The sequence below is a fragment of the Cyprinodon tularosa genome, unplaced genomic scaffold (genome assembly GCF_016077235.1).
Source record: "Cyprinodon tularosa strain WSP-4 unplaced genomic scaffold, ASM1607723v1 ctg631, whole genome shotgun sequence".
Classification (NCBI taxonomy): Eukaryota; Metazoa; Chordata; class Actinopteri; order Cyprinodontiformes; family Cyprinodontidae; genus Cyprinodon; species Cyprinodon tularosa.
In genome coordinates this window covers 177,210-189,043 of record NW_024039376.1, presented here as the reverse complement: position 1 = coordinate 189,043, position 11,834 = coordinate 177,210, and the positions used below count along the sequence as shown (strand labels likewise).

At 38.3% G+C, this 11,834-nt stretch overlaps 1 protein-coding gene across 1 annotated transcript; it reads right to left on the bottom strand.

Annotated features, from left to right (window-relative positions):
* Positions 1–5,054: 5,054 nt before the first annotated feature.
* LOC119798628 (Fc receptor-like protein 3) lies at positions 5,055–10,968 on the bottom strand. Its single transcript, XM_038308182.1, has 7 exons — positions 10,723–10,968; positions 10,570–10,605; positions 9,048–9,320; positions 8,723–8,968; positions 6,015–6,050; positions 5,421–5,681; positions 5,055–5,341 (listed from the first exon to the last, which is right to left on the bottom strand). Exons 1-7 carry the CDS (start codon positions 10,805–10,807, stop codon positions 5,070–5,072), a joined length of 1,209 nt encoding a protein of 402 aa, XP_038164110.1. The 5' UTR covers positions 10,808–10,968; the 3' UTR covers positions 5,055–5,069.
* Positions 10,969–11,834: the final 866 nt, after the last annotated feature.

The window sequence follows — 11,834 nt, the reverse complement described above, 5'->3', positions numbered from 1 at the left end:
TGTTTTTCAGCCATGTTTCCCTTCCTCTTTGTACATAGTAGTTAGTTTAGTTTAGTTGAGTTTTACTAGTCTTAGTTCAGAGTGTTAAACTGAAATATGTTTGACTTGGAGCTGAATGATTTTTGTTAATAAACTCTTATAGTATATAACAGCTGAAATAATATCTGATTAAATAAGATATTTTACCCCCCCCCCACACCCCCACACCCCCCCCACCCCCACCCCCCTACAGGGGAAGGCAATAAACATCTTAAAGTATCAGAAATATAAATTCCCGGCTGGCTGGGAATTGAATTGAACATAAAATCACAACAGTCATTAACTCTAAAAACTATGGAGGACCGATCCTGCCATAATTAAAAATATGTACAGAAATAAATGAAGGACTTAATATAAATTGCTTGAAAAAGTAGCTAATAATATGAATTTGTGTGCCATTAACTGTGACAAAATCATAAAAAGAAGATATTTCTTCAACAACTGATCAATTATTCATCAAAAAATATATATTTTAACTTTTTTGATAAATAATTGATCAATTGTTGAAGAAATGTCTTCTTTTTATTGTTTTCTCACATTTAATGGCACACAAATTCATATTATTATCTACTTTTTCAATTAATTTTATATTATTCAGTCCTTCATTTATTTCAGTACGTATTTTTAATCATGGCAGGATCGGTCCTCCTTAAAAAACAGGTCAGTTTGCAGTTAATGTTTGCCATTAATGTGGTTCCATCTATAGTTTCTCCTATTTACTGGTAGAAGATCATAACTGTGATAATGAATATTCCAAGAAAAAAATTCTGTTTTATTTTCCGTTCCTGTTGAACGGCTTACCTGCCTCTAGTTTCCATTTTCAGCTTCTGTGAAATCGAGCGACGTTCCATAAAGTGCCTCCAGGCTGCAGGTTGGAACAGGTTTTCTGCCTGCAGCTCATCCTGTTCCTATAATTTTTATGTGTTGATCAAAAGATTTTATCTGAATCTGGTTTAGGGAAATTCCTATGCTGCTACTGTAAACATGTCTGAACTTGTGGAGGCTTTTCTTTTTCCTGTTTTAAAAAAGATGAAAAGTTTTTTAAAGTTCATTAAATGTAATTTTTCTTTTAACTCTGTGATTCTTCTCCTTTATACTTAGACCGATTTATTTTGTCATTTTGTAGACACAAGTGTAAATAAAAAGAAATTTCGTTTAAAACAGCTCTAGACAATTTCATTTTTAAAGTGCAACATACAACATATAACAGAATGAAAAACTGTGTGAAGCTATTTTTTGTGTCTGTTTTACTTTAACTCAAGTCTTCTTGTTCAGTTTCTTTACCAAAGCAGTGAAGCCTCAATTCACAAAACTTAATTCTTATGTTCTTCTGTTTCTCTGACCCAGAAAAGTTGGACCAAATCTAAAACATGCAAAGGAATCACAAGATTTTATCTAAAAAAATGAAACTACAGCCATTTGCAATGATTCAGCTTGCAGTTTTAATTAATTTTTTTTTTTTTTTCTGTCCAGAGCAACAATCAGAGCATTGATGCATGGTGATTTGGAAATGCACATTATGAATGATAATAGAATCAAATAAAAATATAATTATATATTTTTGCAGCTTAAAGCCTTTAAAGACTAAAGTTTCAGTTAAAACCTTGCTTTCCTATTGTTCCTTCAGGTTTTAATCAGTCTGATCTCTAGCTTTGTGCATAGAAACATATACTGTAAAATCTTGGCATAATTTCCTTTGATAAACAGCTTCCTAAAGTATACCTGTTTTGGGTTTTTATTTCACCCAGTGTGGATAGATAGTGGGGATATATTATTCTTACAGAACATAGTGAAGCTCTTAGTGTTTTAAAATTATTTACTTCTAATTTGTAGGACTATCTGGGAATTAATGTAATGAAAAATATGAAAATAAATGATATTTAGCTCTGACTTTAAAAAATAAAAGTTTTCATAAATTGTCTGCATATGATACATCTGCAGGAAATAAGCAGCACATTTAAACAAACCTGTTGTTTTGACTCAGTTTTTCAAAACAGAAATGACATGAAATTAGTCGGAGATCTCCAAAACTTTTGTCATTTTTCATGAGTTGAGTTTCTTGTTCACTTTGTGATATTTCCATTGTCTTTGTACAGGTTTCAATTTACAAAGTACATGAAGGCAAGTGATTTAGTACATGTAGCTTACAATTTGTATAGTAAGCCTGCTTTTAGCAAATCTCTCAATAAAAAATATTCTGTATAAACTGTTTGGTTCTCTCTGAGTCTAACGGTTTTCCTCTCAAAACCTCATCAGCATATTTTCATTTTTTAAGTCAAAATATGCAAAATACTCAATGTCAATTCTTAAAAATAATTAAAAAACATGATATCATCAAACTCCTATGGGTTTCAATGAATTGATAAATTGACAGTCTGGTGACGCTAAAACTTAACTAAAAAGAAGAGTTTTCTGGATCTCAGACAACCAATCAGATGGTATATTTATTTATTGTCATGATTTATCTAAAGATCTGACCCACATGCAGAAGACCAAACAGAGAGACCAGGGAAAAGTTTAACAAGTTTTTATTTAGAGTGAATGAGATGAGTCCAGTGCTGCTCTGAACACTGTCAAACCGGAACTGGAAAGTGAGGGGAAGACACTGCGGTTAGTTCAGGCTCAGTGGGAAATTAGTGTCTTAGACTTGAGGAAGAGGAAATAGGTTGCAGACTCACGTTTCCAGAAAAAGGTGTCTCTTACTGAATCCAGTCGGTGTGGGTTGTACCAGTGAATGTCTTCGTTGGAGGGCGGACAGGGTTTACCCAGAATGCTGCTGTTCCTTGGTGAACGGAGAAGCTGACTGCCACTTAGTTTTCCTGCGGTACTTGAACAGGTTATTGTGGAGATGAAAACCCTGCTCAGAGAGAAGCCCAAAAACAATCTTTGGGGGGAAAAGTTGATCCAAACCACAAACTTGAATCCTCAGCTCAGATTGGTGCTCAGAGAATCCTTCCAGGGGGGAGAAGGTCCAAAACATCCAGTTTGGGGGTTGACTTCCTGCCGAGAGGCAAAGACAAAATCAGCAAGGTTAAAACTCAGGCAGAAAAAAACTCAGTTGCAATCAGCAAAACTCAGCTTCGCTAGAGTACCAAAAACTGGCAAACACTCTGGCGTCGAGGTAGTGGCAGTCAGCAGCTTAAGAGTCCTCCGTTAATGAGGTAACCATCCGCAGGTGTGTGAGGAGGCGGACCAGAACCAGGCGCCGCCTGCTGGTGGAGGGAAGACAAACAAAAACACAACCAACACAAACTGGAATCCTAACATTTACCTTACCGATAATTGTGAGCCTCCCCTTTTTCAGCAGCTGCCACTGCTGGGAATTGTAGCTAGAAACATGGAGAACTGGAACAAAGAGGATGCTGAGTGATAAAAGAAGCATTTGGAGGCTAATATCTAGTCTTTGTGTTCTGTGGGTTTTTAGCAGACAGTGAATCACTGAAGCTGTTCTTTACTGTTGTGACGTCATGAAGGGGATTGTGGGAGTTTATTGTTCTGTCTACAGGTGCTTTTATAGATCTTTAGAAGCCTAAGGACCTCTGGGGGTATTTGTGTCATTTTAAAGGAAAATCTCTTCCTGTATAATCAAAGGCAAAATCAGCATTCTTGGCTCCAGATCAAACATATCTCCTGTGCATTGATCAGAGTGTGGGGTGATAACTAAAGACAGCAGTTTGATGATAAAATAGATTCTATTGAGTTCTTCAGTCACCATCTCTACAGGATTAAGAGCCGTAAGCAGAGGAAACAGACCTGGATCTGCTGGACTGATCATTTCTCTGACCATCCAGCTCTATATTAGATACTGATTTTGTGATATTTTTTAATCTGGATGCAGGAGTTCATTCTACACTGAGACGTAGATGCTTTTCAGCCTAGCTTTTTTTGTCTCTGCCGTTATGTCCTTGGGCAACACAACTTATCCAACTTACCTACTGATGATGGTCAGAGGGCCCAGTAGCACCTGTTTATTGCAGCCTCTCTTCTTTCATTGAGCTTCAGGACAGCTGTGGCTACAGTGTAGCTCATCAATATAGGTGTGATAGCTAATGAGTGAATGTATTGTAAAGCCCTTTGGAATCCTGTGGCTCTAAGGAGGTTTGTAGTCACACTATTAACCATATTTTTAGCTTTTACTACTCAGGTTTTATACATCCTGAAATGTCCACTATGAACTGTGAAACATAATTCAAATATTTGACGTCAAAAAGGCGATAAACACCAGTAACGCTTCGAATAATGTATGAAGCTGAAGCCTCTGAAGCTGGGGAGTTAATGGACACAAAAAATAACACTATTGTGATGAACACTTGGCATATATTGGTTTATTTTATTTAAAGACATCAAATATGACTGTTCCCTTTAGAACTACATTTTTCAGTACTTAAAACTCCAGCTGGGTTTGTCGCCAAGCAAAGGATGAATATGTAGAAAAAAGCCTCATCTTCATAGTTAAGAACAGATCTGTGATTCATGAAAGTAATTAAAAGCAGACATGTTGAGTAAAAACATGTTGGACTATGTAAGGACCCAGAAAAAGGGACGCCACTAAGCAGGATGCTGATCTTAAAACACAGAGATGTTTGATTTTCTGTCTCAGTTTTCCATCTATTCATCCAATCAAAGGCGTTTTTCATGAGAGTCTTAGCATTGGTGTGTCTGGGAGAATCCTAACCAATCAGCTCACATCCTGTGATTTCTGTAAAACATCTGGAGCTGATTTCTAAGCATTTCTACGGGTCTTTTTTATCCATGTTCCCTAAAGTTACATAATGGATCAGCTTTGCTTAAACTGCTGCAAGTCGCCCTGCAGACTTTTGATTGTTTGAAATAATCAGTCTTAATGGAAATAAAATCTCCTGATATGAACTGACGTTGAATCAAACATGTGGCGAAAAAAATAAAATGAAAGAATTAGAGTTTTCTTCTCTCACACTAATCTACACTCCATTGGGTGCCTGTGGAGGAGCTGTGGTGGGTTTCTCTGATGGAACAAAACATTATATTTAGTTTTTGTTTCATAATGAAGGTTAAAGCAGAGAGAGAATCTGCTGACCTTGAACAGAGATCCAGCTGGATGGAGACTCTCCATGATCCCTGATGTTACACCTGTAGAGGCCTTCATCAGAGCTGGTCACATGGTGGAGGGTCATGTGACCTCTGCGCTCAGTCCCGATGAAGGAGCCATCTTTATAGAAAGCAGCTGGGAGGTTGGAGGGAGTGGTCTTTGTTAGACAGCTCAGAGTGACGTCATCTCCCTCCATCACAGGGAGGACAGGACTCCGCAGGATCACTGATCCACCTCAACACAGAGACAAACTACAGCATTTCATCCATTTCCACACAGCTTCATCAACACTAACTCCACAGTCTGATCTTACCAGTGACAGTGAGCTGGATGCTGCTGCTGGCTGCTCCCTCTCTGGAGGAACACCAGTAAACTCCACTGTCTGCTGGATATAAGGTGATCTTACAGGTAGAACCAGCTAGTTTCCCCCATCCATCTCCACACTGAGTCCTGGTTTCTCTGGTTGTGTTCCTCCATACAGTCCATCCAGCAGAGCTGCTGTTCTCCTCACAGCTCAGAGACACAGAGTCTCCTTCAAAGAACTGAGATCTTCTGGGACTCACAGTCAGAGCAGCTGGGAGGAGTTAAAAAAACAAACAGCTGCTTAGTTTTGACCTTCTCAGGGCTCCAAAACACTAAATCCTCAGCTGCACTGTTGCTGTATGAAATGTAATCTTTTAAGACTCTATGTATTTTGAAGGAAGTCAAAATTCTTTCCATCAATCCTTAAACTATCAAAGATTTTATAGGATGTATGGCGTATTACAGCCACAATGAAAATCATAGTTGTTCCTTCAAATAATCAGAAAATCTGTGTTCCTTCCATCTTATAAACACTATAAATGTTCTGAATCAGACGGATAAAATACCTTTTAAGACATCAGTAAAAAACAGGAAGTTAACCAACCTTGTTTAGTAGAGCAGCTCGGTACAGCAGCCACAACTACAGAGAAAACAAAAAACATTTGGATGAATATTTCCACTTTTATTAATTTACTCTTTGACCTGCAAAAATTGTTTTATGTGCTTAAAATAGCTTTAGTTTTCCATTGTGGATTCCATCCATTTTCTCCCACTTAGTCCTTATCTGCGTCATGGTGGGGGCGGTGCCTATCTCAAGCTGTCAATGGGTGAGGGGCGGGGTCATCCTGGACAGGTCACTAGTCTGTTGCAGGTTTACACAGAGACACACAAAGACACACAACCATGCGCCAACACACTCACAGCTATGGAGGATTAAGAGAAGCCAATAATGCTAACATGTTATTAGACTGTGGGAGGAAGCCAAACACCTGGAGAGGACCAAGCATGCTCAGGGACAACCTGCAAACTGTATGCAGAAAGAGCCCGGTCCAGGAATCGAACCCAGAACCTTCTTGTAGCAAGGCAACAGTGCTACCCCCTGGATCACCTTGCAGCCCTCCATTATTTCACACCATACTTTTAATCAGCAGAAGAACTTCTCACAATCTCAGCTTTGTTATTACGAGGTTAACTTGCTAATTCCCACTTCTTTAAGGTGGTAGCGATTCTGGAATAGCGCCCCCTTCATTTCCAGAGTGCAATGATGTCTCATTCATTGCTTCTTTCTGTTTACTGCAGTGAGGTTCTTGTCATTTCTGTCTTTGCTGGGGTTTGGTTCAATATAAGTTAGTGATTGTCTCCCTCTAGTGGTCTGGAGCAGTTCTGCTATGTAGAGCCATTCTGCAGCCTTTCTTGACTTGCAGTTGTTTTTGTGACTAGTTGCATTTTCTCTTTGCACGTATTTTTTTATTTGTGTCTTATCCTCTTTTATGTATTAGCGAGGGGAGTTGGACTTGCAGTCCATTTGCATGTTGCTACATTTTTTTCTCTAAATTTCATTATTTGTCTTCCACAACAACAGACTCATCTACTAATTCAGACAAAAGCAAACCTTATATAGGTGTAAGAACGTCCTAAAATACCCATTCACAAGCTGTAGTGCGAGGTCTTCAACAGGGGGTCCGCGAACCCCAGGGGGTCCACGGAGGTACTGCATGGGGGTTGCGAAAGTTTTGGTTGATTAGACTTTTTTTTTATATACTTCTTTCCACTATTTGAAATGTCTTCAAATCCACTTTGACATGAATTCAACACACTGCAGTAAAGATAAAGTCATCAATGCACACATTCAGCGACACACAGGAGCTCTTTCAAGCTGGACACCGTTTCATTCACAACACCTGTCCCATCAACCAGGAATCAGAATCAGAAATACTTTAATAATCCCAGGGAGAAATTACTTTCGTTACATGAATTCCTATCTAATAGAGTGACTATAGGACCAGTTTGACATAAAACCATTTCTTACAATATATATGATAAGGGGGCCCCGCTCCATTTCGCCATCAGTTTGGGGGTCCTTGGCCTGAAAAACATTGAAGACCCCTGCTCTAGTGTATGAACACTCTGGTATATAGAGGGAGTTTGATTATATTAGGGTTCTATTTTGACTGATTACATTTCTGTGCTGCTTTTTTACACTTTTCTATTAGTAAACAGGTACACAGTAAACAAAGTTTTTTATTTCTTTACCAAAATAAGACCGTGTGATATAGATGCATGTAAAAAGTAAACAATGAAGCAATGGAGCTTAGCAACTCCCAGTGGAAATCTGAGAAAAAAGTGGAAACATCCAAGATGGACTTAAACATGAGGTTATTTGACATCAAAAAGGCGATCAACACGAGTAACGCTTGGAATACAATATGAAGCTAAGGCCTCTGAAGCTGGTGAGTCAATGGACACATCCTGCCAGCAGATAATACAGAGTACAATTAGGTTTATGTTGATTGTTGCTAAGATGCAAACATGTTTTATTTTAAAAAAATAACGCTATTGTGATGAACACTTGGCATATATTGGTTTATTTTATTTAAAGACTTCAAATATAACTGTTCCCTTTAGAACTACATTTTTCAGTAAACTCCAGCTGGGTTTGTCGGCAAGCAAAGGATGAATATGTAGAAAAAACGCCTCATCTTCATATTTAAGAAAAGATCTGTGATTCCCGAAAGTAATTAAAAGTAGACATCTTGAATAAAAACATGTTGGACTATGTAAGGACCGAGAAAAAAGGGACTCCACTAAGCAGGATGCTGATCTTAAAACACTGAGATGTTTGATTTTCTGTCTCAGTTTTCCATCTATTCATCCAATCAAAGGCATTTTCATGAGAGTCTTAGCATTGGTGTGTCTGGGAGAATCCTAACCAATCAGCTCACATCCTGTAATTTCTGTAAAACATCTGGAGCTGATTTCTAAACATTTCTACTGGTCTTTTTTATCCAAGTTCCCTAAAGTTACATAATGGATCAGCTTTGCTTAAACTGCTGCAAGTCGCCCTGCAGACTTTTGATTGTTTGAAATAATCAGTCTTAATGGAAATAAAATCTCCTGATATGAACTGACGTTGAATCAAACATGTGGCGAAAAAAAATAAAATGAAAGAATTAGAGTTTTCTTCTCTCACACTAATCTACACTCCATTGGGTGCCTGTGGAGGAGCTGTGGTGGGTTTCTCTGATGGAACAAAACATTATATTTAGTTTTTGTTTCATAATGAAGATTGAAGCAGAGAGAGAAGCTGCTGACCTTCAACAGAGATCCAGCTGGATGGAGACTCTCCATGACCCCTGATGTTACACCTGTAGAGGCCTTCATCAGAGCTGGTCACATGGTGGAGGGTCATGTGACCTTTGGGCTCAGTCCCGATGAAGGAGCCATCTTTATAGAAAGCAGCTGGGAGGTTGGAGGGAGTGGTCTCTGTTAGACAGCTCAGAGTGACGTCATCTCCCTCCATCACAGGGAGGACAGGACTCTGCAGGATCACTGATCCACCTCAACACAGAGACAAACTACAGCATTTCATCCATTTCCACACAGCTTCATCAACACTAACTCCACAGTCTGATCTTACCAGTGACAGTGAGCTGGATGCTGCTGCTGGCTGCTCCCTCTCTGGACGACCAGCACCAGTAAACTCCACTGTCTAAGGGATATAAGGTGATCTTACAGGTAGAACCAGCTAGTTTCCCCCATCCATCTCCACACTGAGTCCTGGTTTCTCTGGTTGTGTTCCTCCATACAGTCCATCCAGCAGAGCTGTTGTTCTCCTCACAGCTCAGAGACACAGAGTCTCCTTTAAAGAACTGAGATCTGCTGGGACTCACAGTCAGAGCAGCTGGGAGGACTAAAGAAAAACAAAACAAGAAAAGAAACAGCTGCTTAGTTTTGACCTTCTCAGGGCCCCAGGGTCCTGAACATCTTATTGAACGTTTAACCCTAAGATGCACAATTGCTGTATGACATTTAACTCTAAATGTATTTTTAAGGAAGTTGAAATGCTCTCCATCCATTCTTAAATTATCAGTTTTTATAACATGGTGTATTAGAGCAAGAATGAAAATTGTAGTTGTTCCTTCTAATGATAAAAATATCTGGGTTCCTTCCGTCTTATTACTATTAAATATTCTGAATAAACACATTGGCGTAATTTTGCATAGGGACCATAGGGACGTGTCCCTACCAACATTTTGGACCAACCTACTTTTCCCTACCAACTTTTTTGCAGCAGTAGAGGAGCTCTGGATGGATAATGTTGACAGACAAAAACAATTTTGGTCTAAAATGCATTTTTTTTTTTTACAATTTTGTTATAGTTCCTGCTGTAAGTGGGTCCCTCTGTGAGCTAAAGACATGTTTTAGAGTCTCTATACTCCAGTTAACGATTAATCGATTAAAAGATTTATTGACATTTCAATAATCGATTATTCCAATGAATTGGTTGAGCCCAAGATAAAATACATGATATGGGTTAAATAGAGTAACTACAGCCTAGATGACTTAAACAGTGAAATTGATATTTTAAATGTTTAGTGTCAGTTCCACTGATCATGTAAATGCAATACATTTATTTGGTGTCCCTCAAATCTATTATTTTGCTTTGTTTCATGAGCATGTTCACATAGCGAATATTTAAAAGATAAGAGTGGGTTTTACCTCTGCACATTTGTATATCTTCAAAAGAAAAAACAGGATAAATCCACATATTTAGACTATATTTTAGACTATATTTTGTTAAATAGGCACAGATTTACTTTATGTCTTAGTCGCTGGTAATGTCAAATGCAAACCTTTTCAAAGTGGAAAAAAGTCTAATTCCACATCAGAGCTAGTGATGTTTCAAACATTGATAAACAGCATCTAGTTTGTGTAGTGCTTATAAAATTTGCACAAATGTAGCAAGAAATGCTGTTTTTCTCTTTAAACAAAATACACCCTGATTTTCACGTCAAGCATAAAAAAAATGGCAATGCATATTTTTGCATAGGACGAATGACATCAGACCAAAAGTGCCCCTACCAAAGTTTAAATCAAAGCTATGCCCTTGGATAAACAAACTCTTTAAGACATCAGCATAAAACAGAAAGTTAACCAACCTTGTTTAGTAGAGAAGCTCAGTACTGCAGCCACAACTACAGAGAGAAAAAAAGGTCTTAGGAAAAACTCCTAGATGTCATTACTGCTCCTCTTCTAGTTTTCTGCATCATATGCATGAGGAAACCTTAACAACAGAGAAAATATCTACTTACTGAGCAGAACTCTGACCGATGCTTCCTCCATGGTGCCTCTCAGGGATCTGGATTGCTGGCTCATACCTCCTGTTATACAGTCCATCTAAAACCCCCCCTCTTCCTCTGTGGTTCAGACATTTCCCCCTGTTTTTAGAAGTTAAATATTACCTGCTGCCGCCCCCAAGTGTTGATCAATTGCGTAGCGACACAACAATAGATCCGTAAGCAACATTATCTTGGTTGGCCCCGTATGAAGTACAACACGTCATAAAGGTTCAGGATAGAGCAACAGCTTTATAAATAGGCCAAGAAGATACAATTATACAATTCTTAGTAGTATATTATAACACATCACTCACGGAAAAACAGTGACTACGCACCTTGGATGGAACTATTGGTGCACCACAAAACGTTATAGACATCCCAAGTTTCAAAAACTCATTTCAGGGAGATGCTCACCAATAATTACGCAATGAGTGTTAATGTGAGGCACTCAGAATGCTGGACCCAGAATTAAATAGACAGATCAGTTTGAGAAACAAGCATTTATTTATCGAGGCATGCGGCTGCTCGTCGCCTGGGGGGGACTGTTTGAGTTCTGAAGTCACTGACCTGAGACTCTGCTCCTCCAGGTCAGTGACTTCAGAACTCAAACAGTCACCAACCTGGTAAAGTTCAGTCCAAGCTCTGAAGATGGGGTCAAAACCAGAGGAGTGGTTACTCCATAGCTTGTTACGGAGCTGATTCCAGACATCCCGGAGAGAAGTGGTACAGAGGGTTAAATCTAAAGCTGGGGTCAGAACACAGGTCCGAGATCGATAACAAGTGGAACAAGCAAACAGAGCATTACAGGATTGGATTATATATATATATATATATATATATATATATATATATATATATATATATATATATATATATATATATATATATATATATATATATATATATATATATATATATATATATATATATGTATATTTATATACATATACAGTGGGGCAAAAAAGTATTTAGTCAGCCACCAACAGTGCAAGTTCTCCCACTTAAAAAGATGAGAGAGGCCAGTAATTTTCATCATAGATATACCTCAACTATGAGAGACAAAATGAGAAAAAAAAAATCCAGAA